This window comes from Elgaria multicarinata, chromosome 6, assembly GCF_023053635.1.
Source record: "Elgaria multicarinata webbii isolate HBS135686 ecotype San Diego chromosome 6, rElgMul1.1.pri, whole genome shotgun sequence".
NCBI lineage: Eukaryota > Metazoa > Chordata > Lepidosauria > Squamata > Anguidae > Elgaria > Elgaria multicarinata.
The window spans coordinates 88503113-88524224 of NC_086176.1; the positions used below are offsets into that span (position 1 = coordinate 88503113).

At 40.2% G+C, this 21112-nt stretch overlaps 1 protein-coding gene across 1 annotated transcript in view; it reads right to left on the reverse strand.

Annotated features, from left to right (window-relative positions):
• CWC27 (CWC27 spliceosome associated cyclophilin) overlaps nt 1–21112 on the reverse strand; it is a 119574-nt gene that overhangs the window by 32990 nt on the left and 65472 nt on the right. The window contains exon 11 of the mRNA XM_063128013.1: nt 11270–11373. Within this exon, the coding sequence (XP_062984083.1) occupies nt 11270–11373 (104 nt within the window). The remainder of the gene's footprint in view (nt 1–11269; nt 11374–21112) is intronic.

Genomic DNA, 21112 nt, shown 5'->3' on the forward strand with positions numbered 1-21112 from the left:
TAGGACTGGACCCACTCATATACACAGTTCTATTTCATATTTACAAAGTCTCAACTGACAGGTACTATAATCTAGTAGACCGTGTCCCCTTGGGACATCAAAGATCTACAAAGCCCCCCAGGCTCGTCCTCAAAATTTATCTCTGATTTTGATTCGTGGCTGTCCTTTTTCCTCTCTGATAACTGTCCTACTCTTATTTTCGGTGATTTCAATATTCATGTGGATGACCCTCAAGACGCTGCAGCTCTACGATTTCACTCATTATCTTCCTCTTATGATCTTAAGCTTTGGTCTGATGCACCCACACATTCCCTTGGACACTGTCTGGATCTTGTTCTCACTCGGAATTGCTCTGTTTTGGACTTTTCTACTGCTCACTTTCCGTTGTCAAATCATCACCTAGTTTCTTTCAATATTACTCATAATCCTCCTCCTTCACGTCCCGCTTCTCGCTCTTGTCGTGACTTGCAATCTATCAATTATGAGGCTTTTTCTCAGTCTCTAGCCTCCTCTCTTCCTTCTGTCTTTTCGGCTGTCTCCTTGGACTCAGCTGTCTCCTTCTTTAATTCCTCCTTATCTTCAACTCTTGATAATCTTGCTCCATCTACAACTCGGATAGTTCGCCCTTCTCAACCCCAACCGTGGCTCACCTCTTTCCTCCGCTACCTTTGCTCTTGTTCCCGGGCAGCTGAACGCCTTTGGCGTAGGACCAGGGACTGGGCGGACTTTGTCCATTACAAATTTGTACTCTCCTCTTTCTCTTCTGCCATTTCATTGGCCAAACAGCAGTATTACTCAACGTTGATCCAGTCAAATGCTAGGCATCCTCAGCGGCTCTTTGAGTCCTTCAATTCTCTTCTGAAGCCTAATCCACCATCTCTCCCCGCCTCTCTGTCTGCTAATAACTTTGCCTCTTTTTTCAATGCTAAAATCCAAACTATTCGCTCTGATCTGGCCAGCTCTGCTCCTCTTCCAGTTCCTGTTCCTCATCTGTCAGTTCCTCCTGCAAATTTCTCTGCGTTTCCTTCGGTCTCAGCGGATGAACTGTCTACAATACTGCGCTCTTCGAAGCCTTCCACTTGTTCTCGTGATCTGATTCCTTCTCGCGTCTTTATTAATCTTATCCCTGCTATCCTCCCTTCCTTGCTTCATATTATTAATTCTTCTCTGTCCTCTGGTTCATTTCCTTCTGCTTTTAAACATGCTACAGTCTCTCCTATTCTCAAGAAACCTACTCTTGATAGGCTAGCTCTGTCTAACTACCGACCTGTCTCTTTGTTGCCGTTTGTTTCAAAGATCCTGGAGTGTGTGGTCTACTCTTGTTGTCTTGATTTTCTTTCTAGTAACTCTGCTCTGGATCCTTTTCAATCTGGATTCCGTCCTTTGCATTCCACTGAAACACCCCTTACTAAGATTACCAATGATCTTCTTAATGCCAAGTCTAAAGGCCATTATTCCGTTCTTATTCTCCTTGATCTAACTGCAGCCTTTGACACGGTTAATCATGATCTTCTTTTAGATTCCCTTCATGACCTTGGATTTTGTGGCTGTCTATAACTGGTTTGCCTCCTATCTAGCGGGTCGCTCTTTCAGCGTGTTGGCTAATGGCAGCTCGTCTTCTTCTTTTCCCCTTTCAGTAGGGGTTCCGCAAGGCTCGGTGCTTGGTCCGTTGTTGTTTTCTTTATACATGTTGCCCTTGGGTAATCTTATTCAATCTCATGGCCTCCAATATCATCTGTATGCCGATGATACACAATTATATCTTTCATCTCCGGATCTTTCTCCTGATGTTCACGATCGTATCTCGGCATGTCTTTCAGATATCTCAGCTTGGTTGCTTCATCGTCGTTTGAAACTTAATATGGCAAAGACTGAACTGCTTGTTTTTCCTCCTAAACCTTCTCCTCCTCTCTCATTCTCTCTTACTGTCAATGATGTTACACTTACTCCAGTCAAGGAAGCTCGTAGTCTTGGCTTTATATTTGATTCCTCGCTCTCCTTTATTCCTCATATTGAGGCAGTAGATAAATCCTGTCGTTTTTTTCCTGTATAATATTGCCAAGATTCGATCATTTTTGTCTGTCTCTTCTGCCAAGACTCTTGTTCATGCATTGGTTATTTCTCGGTTGGACTACTGCAACCTTATTCTCACTGGCCTTCCTTCTTCTCACATCAGTCCGTTGGTTTCTGTTCACCACTCTGCTGCTAAGATCAACTTCTTGGCTCGCCGCTCTGACCATGTAACTCCACTTCTGAAATCTCTTCATTGGCTTCCAATTCACTTCAGAATCCAATATAAACTTCTCCTGTTGACCTACAAAGCTTTTCACTGTCTAGCTCCTTCCTATCTCTCCTCTCTCATCTCACACTATTGCCCCGCTCGTACTCTTCGCTCCTCTGATGCCATGTTTCTCGCCTGCCCAAGGGTCTCTACTTCCCTTGCTCGGCTTCGTCCATTTTCTTCTGCTGCCCCTTATGCCTGGAACGCTCTTCCAGAACATTTGAGAACTACAAGTTCAACCGCAGCTTTTAAAGCTCAGCTAAAAACTTTTCTTTTTCTTAAAGCTTTTAAAACTTGATTTTGTTCTAACTTTATACTGTTAGTTTTACCCTACCCAGTGCCTGTTTACCTTACCCTGTGCCTGTTTGCATTCTCTTCCCCTCCTTATTGTTTTATTATGATTTTATTAGAATGTAAGCCTATGCGGCAGGGTCTTGCTATTTACTGTTTTACTCTGTACAGCACCATGTACATTGATGGTGCTATATAAATAAATAAATAAATAATAATAATAATAATAATAATAAGATTTACAAAGACAGCTGTAAAAATTAAGGCACAACATACCACACATTGAAAAAAAATGATAAAATGCCCCATATAATAAAACCTGACAGGTATTTCACACATAATATTAATAAATTAGTTTTTAGATCAAGGAGAAAAGCAATTTCTATTTTTACCTGGAGAAACGCCCCTCATTCCTTTTTAATTTGTTGTTGTTGTTGAAATTATAGCAGTTCTGATTCTTAGCTGGGTATGTCTCTAAAGCTATAGATTTCTAATCTTTTTTATAAAAAATCAGGTGCTATTCAGTTGGTACTGGTCCGAACAGTATCAAATATTAGGGCAACGCATACATAGACAGACATATATCTAAAACAATTTTAAACAGCCATTAACCACAGCAACAATGAAGAAAGGAAACAGAATTTATTGCCTAACTTCTATAAAACATTGCCACAACAAGTTTTAAGAATCCCTCTTCATTAGGGAGTCATCTAAAACAACTGCACCATAACGTAATGCCATTCAAGCAGGTGCCAGTGTTATTTAATGAACATTTCTCTGCATTTCTCTTCCTGCACAGTAGCCATGTATCCTACTTTACAGAGAACAGCCTTCTTTCGGAACAGCTGTCCGAGGACAGTCCTCTATTTGAAGTCATGCTCTCATTCATTCATTGCATTTGTATACCGCCCAATAGCCGAAGCTCTCTGTGTAGTGTACAAAGATTAAAAACCATTAAAAATACACTAGAAAACTGTTTACATGCAAATATATAAACAGAAAGCACACACAGAGACACACATATAACTAAAAGCCTGAGAGAAGATGGCCATAACCTGGCACCGAAAAGATAGCAGTGTTTGCTCCAGGAGAGCCTTTTGGGGAAGATCATTCCATAACTGGGGGGCCACCACTGAGAAGGCCCTCCCCCTTGCTGCCGCCTTCTGTGCCTCCCATGGAGGAGACACCTGGAGAAAGGACTTAGATGATGAACGTAGTGTACCGGTCAGTTCATGCTCTATCTGAAGGGCTGTCCAGTCCAAGTCCAGTTTAAAGATAAAGAACTATCAGAAGAAAGAGCAGCAGAAGCCTTGAAATTGCCCATTAAGTTAAGCACCTGGGCTGAATATCCACACAGCTCACCATCTTTCCCACTATGGTGTTTGTACTGTATTATGATCTAAATGAGTCATTATTTCTAAATATGCATCTATGCACAGAAATTAGCATATGCACATTTTATTCAAATCTGTATCCTTTTCTTGGGTGATGTATAAAGGGCCATCTTATCCCCCTGTGAATTAGTGCTGGATGGAGCATTTGTTGCTCCCATAATCTTATTCTTTTGATTCTTTCTGCAAATGGATTTAGGAATGGAAGGAACACTGAATCCTATGTCCTGCTTGCCTCCACAAATCATATTGCCATTTCTTAGCCTCTCTCTTGCATTTACTGACTGAAACAGCCAGTGATGTGGGGTAGAGAAATGTTCCACTTTTAGAAATGCATTGTTTCATCAAATTAATTAATTGGTAACATAATAAATGAACACAATACAAGTCAAATTGGGAAGCTGGAATGGATACATTTGTTAAAGTTATAATTAACATTTTTCAGGTGACTATTTCATCCTCCCCCCAACCCCTGAAAATCAAAATAACTTAAGGGAAGCATAAGCTATTGAGTTATCGTGTCTTAAAATATTTAAAAGTAACCCAATACATTTTCAATTTCAATTTTTTAATTGAAGTTTTTGAGCTAATTATGTTAACGGGCAACACGTTTCTCCACCACACCCTGCAATTGTCCAAACACCCTCACTGTATGACCACAGGCCAGTCACCAATCAGCCTTACCTACCTGACAAACTTGCCGGAAGGATAAAAGGGGAATGGGGCAAGAAGAACCATATATGCTACCTTGATACAATACTAAAAGCCCAACCAAATTAAAGCCCCTTTGAAGAGAGAGAGAGAGAGAGAAGTATAGCACAACAAATCAATAATTGAAGCAAAAACCAGGACAATTAACCAAAGGCTTGTCTAAACAGAATGGCCTTAACAGCCTAGAAGAAATGGTGAGTGAGCAAACCTAGTGGTTCTCCTTAGGCAAGGAGTTAGACAAGAAAGGTACCACCACTAAGGCAGCCCTGTTTCCTGGAGCTATATTCCTTAACTCAAAACATGTGGGCATTCTGAGGAAGGCCTCCTCAGATAACTTCAGAATTTGCTGAGATTCTAGAACAGGAAGACCAATATTTCTATACTGCCTCTTCCTATTCTTATGAACCAAAACAGGAACAGGTTTCTGTGCAACACACAATATTTGATAGGAAGACCATTGTTGCTGGGATTAAGGTGGGTCAAATATGACAACAAAATAGTGGCATGAACATGTATGTTGGCACGGAGTAGGGAACAATGATTCTGATCTGCCCCTGAGCACTTGGTTTCCTCATATATACATCCCGTTCTGATGTAGTAATCTGATGGGACAGCGTTGACACATTTTGAAACAATGCCAGCCCCTTTTTACAAGGAGAACGTGAAATTATTGCTGGCCCCGGGGTGTTTTCTTTCCTTAAAAAAGGGAAGAGTTTTAATGTGATATGCAAAATGGTTGCTGGAAAAACCACCACCTTAGGTGGTTTTAAAGTAAACATCAGAGGTTTTGATTTCAAGAGGCATAAAACTCAAAATAAATGGGCCAACCTACAGAAGGTGTGCAAGAATATACAGTTATAGTTATATAATATACAGGTTGGAAAGAACTGGCCCTCTCATTATATTAAAAAAAAAAAAGATAATCAAGTTGATCATGCAGTACAACAGAATCTTCAAATACCAGAGGAGCATATATAAACCAGACCACAGTAGACTGCCTCAACAGGAGACCATGAAAAAAGAAACTGTAGCACACCAAGGTCCCAGTAGATGAGACAGTAACAGAAGACTCAAACAAGTATGGGACTTACAAGTGGATCTGACTCCAGATGACTGTCTTTTAAGAAAGCGATCATTAGCTTCACTGGTGTTAGGAATCCACTCTAACTATGACCTGTTGACCTGATACATATCCCACAGTGAAATCTGCTCTTGCTACCTCTCCTTCTAGTTACATACAATCTTCATGTTCCCCCTTTTTTATTTATTACATTTTACTTATTATATTCTTCTTTTGAAGGAGTTCAGGGTAGCTACATGGTTCTCCCCTCTCATTCTCACAGCAACCTTGTGATGAAAGAAAGTGAAGTTGAGAGAAAGTGACTGACCTAAGGTCACCCAGTGAGTTTCAACCCAGGTCTCTCCAGTCCTAGTCTGATACTAACTACTACACCACACTAGGCTGGTTTGCACATCATGCTAAGCCATGGTGGGTTAAGTAAACACTGGGGCTTAATGGGGCATGCGTGCTGCCATATTGAAGTCATGACCGCGGTTTGTCGTGTCATGAATACATGGCGAGGGTGAGTTGTTGGTGTTGTTAATCATGCCAATAACCCACCCTCACTGATCATATGACATAATAAGCTGCAGTCGCAGATTGACTATGCAAAAGTTACCCATCATTGCTTAAATAAGCCATGGTGGGCTGCAGTGATCAGGCGAACTAGGTCTTTATTTGTCTTTATGTGCCTGTATTTGACAGGAGCTGGGACTGACACTCATAGAATCAATGATATGATTCTATGATTCTAGAATCATATTCTATGATTCTAGAATCATAGAATCTAAAATCATATCACTCTATGGATTGATGGATTTAGTGATCTCAACCTTCTAAACAAAATAATAGCTCAACATCTGAAATAGCGGCCAAGAGGGACATGGAATGTAGTTATTACTAAAATGAATGAAGCCACGTTCTTTTGCTCCAGCATATTCCTACCACCATATCCTAACAGTACTGGGGGCGTGTACTCCCCATAACAGGGTACATGTGCCAGGTAGATTTTCGAGCCTTAAAATTAACGTTTCATTTCCATTTTCTAAGAAAAACTCTCATTAAAAAGACCAACATGCTGCATTAGATACAAAAATACGAGCAAGCATCTCCGTCTCTGCTTACTACCATGGCATTGTTATTGATTTCATCCACTCTTAAGATGTCTCTTGAAAATTTCCAAATGATTGAATGTGACCTTCAAGATGCCTCAGGTCTATCTCAAATAACCAATGTTTTAATCCCCTCTTTATTTTCAAAGCTCAAATTGCTTTTTCTATTCTAAATTTTGCTAATTCACAACTGAGGCATTGTTTTGATAATGCACCAGAAAAGAACCGACACCTTATCTTTCTAAAAGCAGATTAGAACACTTGCCTAAACCTACATTTGTATGGAGTTTGGCTTTATTGGATGCCAATTTGAATCACACATCTAAATTCAAAGATACAAGAGAGGAATTTAGAAATAAAATTAGACAACAGGGTTTAAGGGGGAAAACCCCCAAAACAAACATTTCCAACACAGGACAAGCCAGGACAGCAGAAAGGCTCCAGTTCTTATGGTAAACCATTACAGGAGAGAGAGAAAAAGAATATGTCAGCACCACTGTTCTTTAAAGTAAAAAACAGCGAGTTGTTGACCATCAGACTGCATAATTTGAAACCTTCTTGGGATGCAATCCTATGCATGTTTAGACAGAAAGAAGTCCTATAATGCCCAGCATTCCACAGCCAATATGGCTGGCTGGGGAATGCTGGGAGTTATATGACTGTTTTCTGTCTAAACATGCATAGAATCGCACCCTTAATTGAGTTGTGTGCCCAAAGCTAGCTTTAATATTTGAGATTAAAAAATATCTAAGGTAGCGCCCTCCACAAATCCTGGCGTCATTAAATCTGGCAGCCCTTCCTTTAAAAAAAAAAAACTTTCCTGTCCTCATAGACATCTAGCACAAAGGAAAGAAATTCCAAGGAATAAAGAAGCTGCCATTAAAGTCCTACAACTTCTGTAGCACCCATATACTACATGAGAACTTTTGCTAAGGGGTTTCAGACACTGTGTTATGGGCATTGATCCTTTGATCTGATCTAAGTTTCATATTCTGGTGGGTAAGCCAAGACTAAACCAGTTTCCTGGTTTAGGTATAATGGGAAATTGTAGTTTAGGTGTAATGGGAAGATCTGGTTTAAACCAGGAGTGGACAGAAGAAAGATCTATTGGTAGATCTTGGGGTGGTCAGTAGTAGATCTGCAAGAACTTCTGACTTCTAATGGTTTAACAAGAAATAGATCCTTTTGTGGCCTTTTTTTTAGGTTGTAAGCCTGTGGGCAGGGACTGTCTTAAGAATTATTTTTGTAAGTCGCCTTGAGAGCCTTTTGTGGCTAAAGAGTGGATAGGCTTCTCCCCTTAAATCATTAAGAAAGCTTGGAGGGTGGGGGGAACCATGAGTCTATGTTTGAAAGGGCTGTGTGATCAATTCTGAACCTGTGTGATCAATTATTGGACTGAGCATATTATTGGGAATGAAAGCACCCTTAATTCCAAGTGTACAGAAGCCTCCCTATGCCACCATTTTGTATCTTGCTCTGGTTGGTGTGTCTCAAGGTCCTAGTAAAAATTCAACAAATCTTACATCTGCACTGCCTTGGTTTAAACTATCCAGGCTAAAAGCACCAATGCTAGCATGTAAGGACAAACTGTATGGTCCCAACCCAAGCTCTTGCCTTAATAAAACAACAGTTTTTTTAAGATGAGATTGTCATGTCTGAACCAGCCCTGTACAGAAGTGCCAAAGAAAATAATGCTGTTTAAAAGGAGGTCCTTACCAATTCTCAGCTACTGTTTCCTTGTTGCAATCTAATTTGAACAAGAAATGTTACCTAGGGCAAGAATATAAAATCTAGGTGATGCAACCAAGATATATGGCTAATATTCTATTGTGTCTATGTGCTTATAGGACCCAGTGCTTGTACAACGGGGCTTTGGCACTTCTAAAAAACAAGCTGAAACAAGCAGAATTGCTTGTTTCTATAATGGGGCGGGTGAGCCGAGCTTGCAGAAGGGTTCTCGGCTGATTTCTTCTGATCCGAAAATGAACATCTCCACACGTTTCCAGGTTATTTTTAGATGCACCAAAGCCCTGTTGTGCAAGTCATGGGACCCACGAGTGCAATGGAACCAGCAGAGGTGGAGCAGCCCCGTTGGATACTGCCCTAGGTCTTATTATTACATTGTATTATTACTTATTATTACTTTTTGATGATCTTCCTAGCACTTTTATTAAAAAGAATTGGGACAAAGTTCTGAAACATAACTTAACAAATAAAGAATGGACTTAGAACTTCACCAACACTCAAGCAAAGTTGACGTATTCTATTAAAATTATCTACCAAAATACCTCACTCCTCATAACTAAACTATTTTTAATCGTCACAACATTTGCTGGAGATAAGACATGTCACAGTGACAGCATGCATTTTGGGGGTGCTATGTCCAATTATCTAGAAATTCTGGAAAGAAATCTTGGGAAATATTTATTTATTTTATTTATTTATTTATTACATTTCTATACCGCCGAATAGCCGGAGCTCTCTCTCTCTCTCTAAATATGTACAAGATTATAGGGCACCACCATATTGATCCTGACCCTCAGAAAATATGACTAGTTTATATAAAGGATGATGCTGAAATAGTTGATCTAGACTTGATAATGAGCTTACTAAGAGCAGTTAGAATCTGTATAGCATCTTATTGGATAAAATCACAACTGCCACCAATCTTGAAAAGGCAAACAAAACAAAAAAAAGATCAGGACATTTCTTTAATAACCTAGCTGATTTAGAGAGAAAAAAAGAGTATGTGGACTGTCAATGGTCTCTGGACTCGGAGGCTGCCTAGCATCCAACGCAGGGTGGGATGAGAGTGGAGGCAATCTTTGTCTCCACACTGCAGCCACCCTGTTTTTCTGCTAGATGAGTGATTTCTAATGGCAGTGCCTTGGATGGGGAGGGAAGGAGGTTGGAATGACTATAGGATATGCTATATCACAACCGTCCTGGCCTCCTCCCCTCTGCACCCCTAGGAATGCTTCCTTTTCCTCATTTCTGCACTCGGCCATTTTCCGAGCATAGAGAGGTAGCCTGCGTGCTTCTCTCCACACCAGCTCCAAGGGGGAAGGGGTGGGGAGTTTGGTTTCCTGGTTCCAAGGTCAGAGTTCTGTCTCTGACCTTCAAGCCAGGAAATCAAACTATTGTATGCTCCCCCCCAGATGCAGATTGGGATGTGTGCATAGGATAGCTCCCTTATTTTGCAAATAGTTATTTTAAGAATCAAAACTGATAGAGTTTGTTGAAAGGTGGTCTTTATTTATTTTTGGTTTTGGAACAATATTTTAAAGAGAATTTACAAGTTTTGGTTGTATCTAAACCTGATCATCCACCAGTGGAACAGAAAGCCTCCCCCATGTGCACCCCCAATCTGCTCCAGAGGGTTGGGAGATCCTCCGGAACAGATTTTGAAGGTGTATGGATGAGGGCGGAGGAGAGCAAGGGGACATCTGCTCACACAACATTATGTCCTCCTCGTCCCCCCCCCCCAATATTATACTGAGCTTTTGCATTTTTATTTTGTGTTATAATAAGACATAATTTAAAAAAGGGGCAACCCAGGGCAGACCATGAAGAGGTGAAGCTATATAGATTGGTGTAGGCTTGATTCCCAATAGTTCCCATTAACTTCTATTTGACAAAGTAAATGGACTGCAAGCAACAAGACTTTGGGTGAGGGACAAACACTTAAGAAATGTTTCTGTGAGAAGTATTGTTAGGAGAGACACTGGCTGCGTTCAGACAACAGGATAGTCAACGGTGGGGTAATAATCAACTTGACAGTTGCTTATCTAGGGGGCACTCCTCACACAACATGATAATAACCTACTGTGGTGTGGATTAGAGTCAGTGTTGAGTTGACAATCAATCCATGCTGAGTTGACTCACTCATCCACCGCGCTCTTCTGTCCCGCTAGTATCAGCCATTGATGCTGAAAATCTATCCTGCCAGCTGGAGTAGAATGGCAGCTGCCTCTTTGACTGCTCTTGCCTTACGACTCTGTGGCTGATGAAATAACCAACGTTGGCTGATGAAATTACCAATGGTATCCTTCACACAATACGATAACCAATGGTGGTTGAAATAGCCAACTTTGCACAACGATGGTTATTTGCGCTGGTTATTTCGGTCAAATAACCAACTATTGGTTAAAAAACTCCCTCTACACAACATGTTAACCCATGGTGGGCTAAATAACCAACCATTGTCTATTTAAACCCCCATCGGTTATCGTGTTGTCTGAACCCAGTCACCATAAATATAATCAACCGGCTGGCTGGGAAAATCAGCATCTAAGTTCGCTTTTTTTTGAACAAAGTCTGGACAAGATATCTGAGGATATCTGGCACCTTGCTCACCTGAGAAAGTTATCCCATCACATTGGTATACCAACGCAAGCACATATTACCCTATTTCATCTCTTACCTTCAATTTTATTCTCCGTTGGTTTGGAGGCATTTTCTTCTTTCTTCTGTTTTGCTGCTAGTAGTTCACGTTTCAACTGACGCACTTCCTTTCGCAGCTCCTCACTGCAGAGAACAATTTTTAGATTAATTCAATTTCTTTCTTTCTTTCTTTCTTTCTTACATTTCTATACCGCCCAATAGCCAGAGCTCTCTGGGCGGTTCACAAAAATTAAAAACATTCAAAGTATAAAACAACAGTATAAAACCATAATATAAAATACAATATAAAAGCTCAACCAGATAAAAACAGCAGCAATGCAAAATTACAAATTTAAAACACCAAGTTAAAATTTATTTATAGACTGTTAAAATGCTGGGAGAATAAAAGCTTTAGAAAGTAAAGCTACTCAGCGGAAACAGAAAAAAAGTTAGGAGCCGGTAAACAATTCATTTGTGCCAGTTTGTGTATAGGGAACATTTTCTACTCATCTTGACATTTTATATCCTGCTTAATTAAAATAAAAATCTAGGCAGCTAACAAAATGCAAACTATAACACAACAGTAAAACAATAATTAAACATAATAACATACATATTAAAGCCAAGATCCTAATTGGTGCCCTCCAGAAGTTTTGGACTTCAGTTACCATCAGTCTCAGCCAGCATGGCCAATGGTCAGGAATACTGGAAGCTGGCATCCAAAACATCTAGAGCGCATCAGGTTGGGAAAGCTGATATACATGTTTGTGAACGTGTCTCTCACATGTATACTCTAAAGTTTCAGGAGTATGCTTGTTCCCTCTTTCCTGCTATAGCACAAAGTCCCACTTCATTCCCTTGTTAACTTCAACCATGGTTTAGCGTTACATCTGTACCAATGTTGAATATGATTAAGCTAACCATGTTCCTTCTTAACCTGTCATCTGTGGCAGGTTTGACTAGGTGAGTGGTGGCATCAGCCAGCCTAGAGCCTAACTTATTCAGTCTTTGTCTTATTAACTGAAGGCAACTCAAGACAATGAGAGCTTCACTGGTATCATGTCAACCTCCATGCCCGGAGTATCTGAAGTACCACATGTCTCCCTATGTCCTTGCCTGAGTGTTATGATCAGGGTCTACTAAAGATGTCACCGCATGCTGAGAAGAGGTGAGTGACTACCAGGTGAAGGGCTGATTCAGGGGTGGTACCCAGTTGTAGAATTCCCTCCCCAGAGTGTTTGACTGGCTGTGTCTTTACTTTCATTTCGATGCCAGGCAGTGTTTCTACTTTATGTTTGATTTTAATGTAGTTCTCATAAATTTGAATTGTATTTATGTATGTTTTACATAAATACACACTGATGAATTGAAGGAATGCTGGTGAATTGAATATCAAATATTAAAAAAATGATCATGTAAACAGCATTTCATCACAAAGAAACAACCTGATTGTCTCTGCAGAGCTATAGCTCAGTGTGATAGAGCACTTACTTTGCATGCAGAAGGTTCCAGGTTCGGTCCCCACCTTCTCCAGGTAGGGTGAGGAAAAGAATCCTGGAAAGCCGCTGCCAGTCAGTGTCAACAATACCAGGCTAGATGGGACCAAGGGTCTGACTCAGTATAAGGCAGCTCCCTATGTTCCTACTCTCTGGTAGGACAAACTAGGCTTCCTATTGAAGTGAAGAATTATATAGGAAAGGGGTAGGATTGCCCTCCAGAACGGAGTCCAAATTCCAGTCTGGTAAAAGACTTGGGGTAGCATTCCATCTGTAGGAGAGGGGGGCGGGTCACATGGGTAACCCCATATTTGGACCATGGGCCAGAGGTTCCCCATCCCAAAGATTCCTCATTATAGTAGGGAAGCTATCCTGTCAATCCCAAGGTACTCTGTTGGACAGTGTAGTGCAGTTTCAGTTTTACTGCCTACTCTGTACCTTTTTGTTATTATGGGTAAATGAATGGCTCCATGTTCCAGGATTATCAGTCTGGCACTTTCTATAAGTAACCGATTCACAGTTCATCACCACACAGTTAAAGTTCATCACTCAACAGCAAGCAGCCAAGTCTGGAATAATAGATGAATTAAAGGGCATTGTCAAGAGCTGTGGGATGAAACTTGCACAGCACATTCTTGGATTATGTCCGGCTGTAGCTATTTTCCCCAATCTTTCATGACAATAATTCAGCATCATGTAATAAAGGAGGACCAAGGTGACAAAATGAGACTTAAGCCAAAGATCCATATATATTCTTCCTATTGAAATGGAATTAATTCTTATTTCTTGTAGCAGGGCAACTGGCCTATGTTATCCTTATACAACATTTGTAGCATATTTTATTAATTTGTCAAGGAAACAAAGGAATAATTTGTTGGCATATAAAAATAAAGTCATTGAGATGTCTAGGGAAGAACTGTTGGATAGCAATCCAAGGGTGCAATCCTATGCACACTTATTTGGGAATAGCCTACAAGACTCAATGGGATTTAATTATAAGGATAGATGGACAATTGTCATGTACAAGACAGCACTGCATGTTTTGTTTTTGTGAATGTGAAAAAGCATTCAGGATCTATCTACACCGACTTTTAAACCAATCATTCCTTAACTGCAGGAAATCATGGAAATTGTATTTCTGTGAGGAAGTCTCACAGAGAATGTCAGCACTGTCAAAACTAAAAAGTCCCAATTTTTTCAGGGAAGCTATGACAGTTAATTAGTCATATAGATATGCCCTTAGTAAGTACTTTAGTCTAAAACATATTGAAAAGAGCATTGCTCCATTGAATTCAGGCTGGGCATGATTCAGCCAAAGTTAAGGACTTTAAAGTCCCATTGATACAAGAGAAAAATTAAGTATCTGCTTAAAACCATTCCACTGAAAAATCATCAGAAATGGAAAGTTTTCAACTTTGGCTGGACTGTGGCCGTTTTGGTCTTACCTTTTTAGAAGCTTCTCCAGTTTTATTTCAAGAAGCCTACCTTGACTGACTAGTCACGCTTCAATCAGAGTTCTGTTCCTTTAATTTTTTTTTAAAAAAATTGCATGGACTTTTATTCTTTTATCTTATCTTGTGTTTTTTTATTGTTCACCGCTCTGGAATCTGTCTAGATATGGGCTGATATAAATGTTGTAAATAAATAAATGTAAGATAACTCTATGCTACAAGTGCACATGAAGCTTTGGGAAAGGCTAAAAGCACATGAGCTGGACCAATCTGGTCTCAACATCAGAATTCCTCCCAACAGATCATAGAATTCAAATTTTCTGGCCACTTCCCTACTACCATTTTTGAAATGGCAGCATATAGTTCTGCTCTGCCTACGTCAACAGAGCATAAAGCACCCACTGTGTTTAAAATAAATTTGGCAGCAGGGCTATGCATGAGGCTGGCCCCAGCAAGCAGGGGCAGGAAACCTCTCCCTGACCCAATCCTCCCCACATTCATAGTTTCCGTCTATATCACCTCTACCAGCTGTACAGTGACAGAATGTCTTACTCAACAGGTCTCGTCTTCGACTAGTTTAGATTCATTTGGCAGACTAAGGAAGATGAGTTACTTACAACCTGGAACAAGGCCAAACCTTTGCTCTTTGTCAAGTACTTAATATTTATTTTGTGCTTTTCATCGTTAAGTGCTTTACAAATATTAACTAAGACTCTGAACAACTCTCAGAGGCGGGCATTCGTCCTACTGAAATTAGGAAATGGATGCATCAAAAAAGTTTATATTATTTTTGTAAACATTGTCTATGGCAATGAGACTGTAGTTTTAAAGGTGTTATCTGTTCCCTGAAATATTATGGATTTCTGCCACAATCATAAGTCCAATGAACAGCTGTTCTGAAAATGAATCTGTCCAGTTCATTGAACGGGAGCTTTTGACTCTGTATGTGGACTAACTTGGACGATTCTAATTGGCCGAAGGAAGGAGACATGCTTTTAGTGAATTATTTCTGCTTATATATAAAAGACAAAGCACTTAATACAAGAAATAAAATAGGATTAAAAAATCTGTGGGCTGATTGAGAAGAGTGTCATACTCCATTCAAGAGAAATGTATCTGAATTTTTTCAAACATCTCTTCCTTAAATGTCTTCTTCTCTCCATCTAGGGCTGAGTTGCCTTGGAAAGTGATTTCACCTTTTTGCAACTGAGCTTCCACATTTGTAAATAAAAAAGTTTGTCTTAGTTAACGTTACTGCTCTTAAGATGTAAAAACACTTTAGTATTAATGACATAGTGTGGATCAGCCATTAAACACTGTAGCTTACATGTTCTACTTTGCAGGCTGAAGTCACTTCCACTAAGGATAAAAACCTTCCTTGTTAGGATCTTGAGCTCACACAAACCTAATGATTCAAAAGGAGGTTTCATCAGCTTAGGAGGGTACATATTAATATCCCATGACATGCTGGATGTGCAGTTATGGGAGACTCAACCAGTTTTGTGAACACTAAGTTCTGGATTGAAGCTGGTGTAACCTTGCCTTAGAAACCCAGACAGCATGGCTGCTGAAAAGCATGGTTTTCAGCACTTATACAGAGTGGAAAGCAATGAAATGCCAAAGAAATTCACTGCCATTTTAATTTCACCTCTGTGTTGGAGATTAAATCCCATTATTATTTTTTCTGGAACATTTGAATGTCATACAAGGGCAATAGTAGTGGGTGGTTTTTTTTTACTATTGTAGCATCTGTAAAATAAAGAACTATGTGTTCAGAAAACATCTGACATTAATTTTTGTTGTTAAGTGTGTGCAAGTATCTTTTAATATCAAAGGTAAAGTGTGGTAAGTGTATTTATGTGGGCAGCAATGTCTCACCATCCAAATCTAGTCAATATACACCCTACCCAAATTAGGCTACAAATCTTAAAGAAAGCTGCCTTACTCTGTACTTCAGTGATTCTGTTCCTACCTGCGGAGTCAGTGTCAGACAGTGGTGTTGGGGGAGTGCACCTCAGCTCTCTGGCACATGTGCTTTGAGTGCCCCAGGACACTATTTTATCCCCAATGCTATTTAACATCTATATGAACCCACTGGGAGCAGTGATCCAGGGATTTGGATTGAGGTGTCATTAGTATGCAGATAACACACAGCTCTATTTTCCCATAGCATCTGAATCCAGTGTGGCTGCGCAGGTTCTGGACCAGTGTGGATGAGTGTGGTGAGCTGGATAACGGTCAATAAACTGAGCTTCAATCCTGGCAAGATGGAAACACCATGGGTGGGTCACAGGTCTGAGAAATATAGGGTTACACTCCCCCTGAACGACCAGTGCATAGTTTGGGGAGTACTCCCGGATTTGTCTTTGTCATTTGAGGCTCAGGTGGCTTCAGTGGCTAGGAGTAGCTTTTTCCAGCTTTGGCTGGTGTGCCAGTTATGGCCATTCCTGGAATGTGATAGCTTAGCCACAGTGGTAAAGGCATTTTTAAACTCAAGATAGGATTATTGTATACCTGCCATTTTTAAAGGCAGGTATAAGTAGGCAGAGAATACTGGATGCAAAGAAACACATAAAATATAATGCCTAGCCTACAACTTTATCTTAAAGCCAAATTATGGTTTTATGGGAATATATTTGGACTTGAGGGACACCTGTGTGCCAAGAACAACAGCGCTCTTGCTGCTAAATTGCCTCATAGACTCTCATTTTTACGTGAACATAGGAAGCTCCAGTATCAGAGGCAATAAGCCTATAAACACCAGATGCAAGGGAACATAGGTGGGAGGGTGATGTTGCACAGTGTCCTGGTGGTGGCCCCCTGGTTGACAGCTGGTTGGCCACTATGTGAACAAAGTGCTGGACTAGATGGACCCTTCATCTGATCCAGCATGGCTCTTATGTTCTTAAGCGGTCTTATACCAGGTCAGGCTATTTGGCCACCTGGCCCAGTATTGCCACCTCAGGAAACTGGCTCAATGTGAAAATGAGGTGGCTGTGTTAGTTCTATTTTTCCTACACTAAGATAATCTCTGTGTTGCAAAATATATAAACTATCACTTCAAAAATGCATCACATGGGTTTATTTTGCCATGCAGTACCATGGATTGGAAAGCCATTATATCTAAATACCCACACAGTACTTCTTGATCGACAGTGTGTAGGAGTTTGGTTACATGGAAATTATTGTGAAGCATAGTATCATGTGTGAAGAAACACTCAGTCAGGGACCAAACAGGAAACAAAAAGCTCCAGTTAGTCCCCCTCCATAGGTGAATAATTGATCCTTTCAGGTTAGCAGCTGGCTTGTTCCATTTTACAAGGAGTGCAATGACACATAGATGTGGGAAGAAGAGCAGGCTGGCAAAAATTTTGAAAAGGAAAATACAATCTAAGATAAATACAGGCAGAAATATTGGCTGCATTCGGACAACACGATAGTCAACAGTGGGGTAATAATCAACTCAAGAGTTGTTTATCTAGGGGGTACTCCCCACATGACATAATAATCAACCTTGGTGTGGTTTAGGATCAGTGTTGAGTTGACTATTAGCCCATGCCGAGTTAACTCACTCATCTGATGCCCTATCTCTCCCCCTCAGTCCTCCTGCTACTATCCCATCAGCCATTGCTGCCAAAAATCTATGCTGCTGGCTGGACTAGAGTGCTCTTTGACTGCTCTTGCCTTGTGACTCTGTGGCTGACAAAATAACCAAGGGTTGCCAAGAAAATAACCAATGGTGCTGATAACCACTGGTTATTTGCATTGTTTATTTCAGCCAAATAACCAACTATTTGTTAAAAAATTCCCACCACACAACACGATATCCCACGGTGGGTTAAAAAAACCAACCGTCAACTATTTAAACCACCATTGGTTATCCTATTGTCCAAATCCTGTCACTGCCTTCCCTCTTATTGCATCTAAATGAAGATGAAGCATGAGTGTGATGTTCCAATAATGTCTTTACTATCCAGATCTGCAAAAGTAATTCAAATTCCTGGGTGCCAGCATCACTGCTTTTTTAGGAAGTTAAGTGTCAAGGAATTTTTACAGCCATGATTATTACTTCCCATTCTGCTATTTACATCCTAATCAGTTGTCTTTCATATTTGCTGCTGCTGCTGCTGCTGCACAACAAACAGAGATCTTTCGCTGAGTTTATAATGATGCTCTTGAGTTGTCAGGGTGGAAATACTTTGTGTTTCAGAAACATGTCATGCTGTAAAACCTTGCAGAGGATGGAAGCAGTAGACAGGAAGGATACTCTTGTGGTTGTGAAGTCCGTTACCATCAGTCAAAAATCCTTGGTTTCCATTCATGCTTCCATTTATACTTCATTTACAAGACATTTATGAATAAGCCATTTATGCCCCTATTTTCAGAGATCCTATTTTCAGAATGTGGAGCCAGCCACCTCCTATGATCCAGTTGCTTAATAGCTAAGATTAGTATAGTAGTACTTTCCTATTTCATGAATCTAGTTTTAACATTGGCCAGTCTGAATACTTATCTACATGATCTCATTATTATTATTATTATTATTATTATTATTATTATTGCAATATGCTCATTTGCTTGCATGCTTATTTGTTTATATGAAATATTTATATTCCACCTTTCAGTAAAACAATTTCCAAGGCAGCTAACCACAGAAATGAAAATAAATTAAGACTGTAATCCTATGCACACTTCATAGGGAATAAGTCTCATTAAAATCATAAGATTGTATATAGTGCAATCAAACACAATCAGTTTCAAAACCTATACACTGTATAGTATGAAACAATGAAAATCAAGTGCAATAGCAGTAAATAAAACTGTCAACCAGTAGCAAAATCGGTAATAAAATAGAACGAGCAGCTTTTAGGAGTACTTGACTGAGATATACTAGTCCAGCCAAGAGCTTCGGATCCAGAAAGTCAATGAATTCTAATATATTTCTGACTGATTACCAAAATGTAGTTTATGCTCTGCTACGATGGGAAACCAAAGCACGGATGCTGTTAGCCCAAAAGAAGTACATATGATATGAAAGAAAAATGCAAGTGGGACTTGCAAGAGTTGTTTTCAGATGTTCAGAGGCTGGAAGATGTGTCACAAAGTGCATGTGAGGAATTTATGGTGCCCAGTTATGAGGCTCCTGAATAAGTAGATGTGGAAGCAAAAATGTAGCTGAAGTATGCAAACCTGTTGATCTCAGGAAATTGTTCTTAAAATAGGGATCAGCAACAGTTGGCCAAATCTCAATCCCTGAGGACTACCATCTGGCCCCACAGTTGTCAATGAAAGCAGATACATTCAAGAAATTGATTGACAAAATTATATTGGGTGCACAACAGAGTGACAGTCCAAATCACCAAATGTATGGTAAATAATTGTTCCGGTTGCCAAACGCGTTTCAAGCTTTCAGTCTTCTTCAGTGGCGCATGATAAAAATTGTAAATTAGCTGCTCCCGAATTTCACAAGGCAATTCAGGCTTGCAATGATCAAAAGTCATGTTCTTAATACAGAAATACATTGCATTTGAGTTATTCTAATGTGCTCTGATGCAGATTGCCCTAGCTCTTCTCAGGATGCATGCTCAGGGGAAACCGCTGCTGTAGCTTCATTCCAAATATGTTCATTTCTGAACAATTCATCCCCATCAATAAAACCCCCCACCTTACTTGTTTACACAAGACTGGTGGGCATGAAGGTTAGATGTTCCATACACTTTTGGTTACTGCAATGGAAAAGTAATTCTCATAACTAAGGTATTACTTGTTTTCCAGTTTTCTTTAGAATCCAGAAGCTACAATCAGCTTCTGCTGGATTCCTTTGTCTCCGTTTCTATCCGTCATGCCATTAATAGCCCTGATGGCTATGTGCTATCTCTATTACCCAAGTCAATAAGCCTATCTACACCAGTTGCTGGGGAACATGGGTGGGAAGGTGCTGCTGCATTGTGTACTGCTTTGTTGGTCCCTGGCCGACAGCTGGTTGGCCAGCGTGTGAACAGAGTGCTGGCCTAGATCGACCCTTGGTCTGATCCAGCATGGCAATTCTTATATTGTTATGTTTTTATCATCATACCTAAGTATTATACAGTATATTCTGAATGTTCGATTCATTTCACATACAGGCTCAGTTAAGATAAAATGACAAACCATCATTTCACACCATAGTGGCAAGGCTTGGGCTGATGAGTGCTCCTCCGGTTTTTGTCCACTGGGAAGAGACTGGAAACATTCACTTCTCATTTTAAACTAAAGCAGAGTTTCCTATGATGTTTAAACCTAGATCTGTTTAAACTCTGGGTTATTGAACAAGCCATGATGGTTCTCACTTACCATAATTTAAACAAAACACAGTCCTTATGTGCAAACATCAAGGAAGTGGACACTTTAAATCTCCTCCTCTGCTGCAAGACAGAGTGGGGGGGAGTAGTTGTTTAACCCATGACGTGTGGTGGTGTGTGCCAGGCTATATGTAAACCTTGATTGGGGTGACTGGGGAGGGCTTGCAATGTCGTGCAAACCCAGACATCGTTGGTTATTTAAGGGTTAAACAACCTTCATCAACCTACTACAAAATGAGGATTATGCAAGAGTTGTTTAACCCTTAAATAACGTATGGTGGGCAGGTTCACATTACACCACAACCTCCCAATTAGGGATTGCATATTCAAAATGTTGTCCGGCACACATCATGGTTCACTGTAGGTTAACCCCCGATGAGCCTAGCATATCATGCAAACAAGGCTATTATCTCAGCAATACTTTCAACAAGCCCCTAATACTGCAAACGTTGAGGAGAGAACATAAAGAGACCCATGCTGGATCAGACCAAAGGTTTTTCTAGTCCAGCATTCTGTTCCTGAATGGCTATGGCTGCCTTCCCAATTTGGTGTCCTTCAGGTGTTTTGGACTTCAATTCCAATCAGCCTCTGTCTG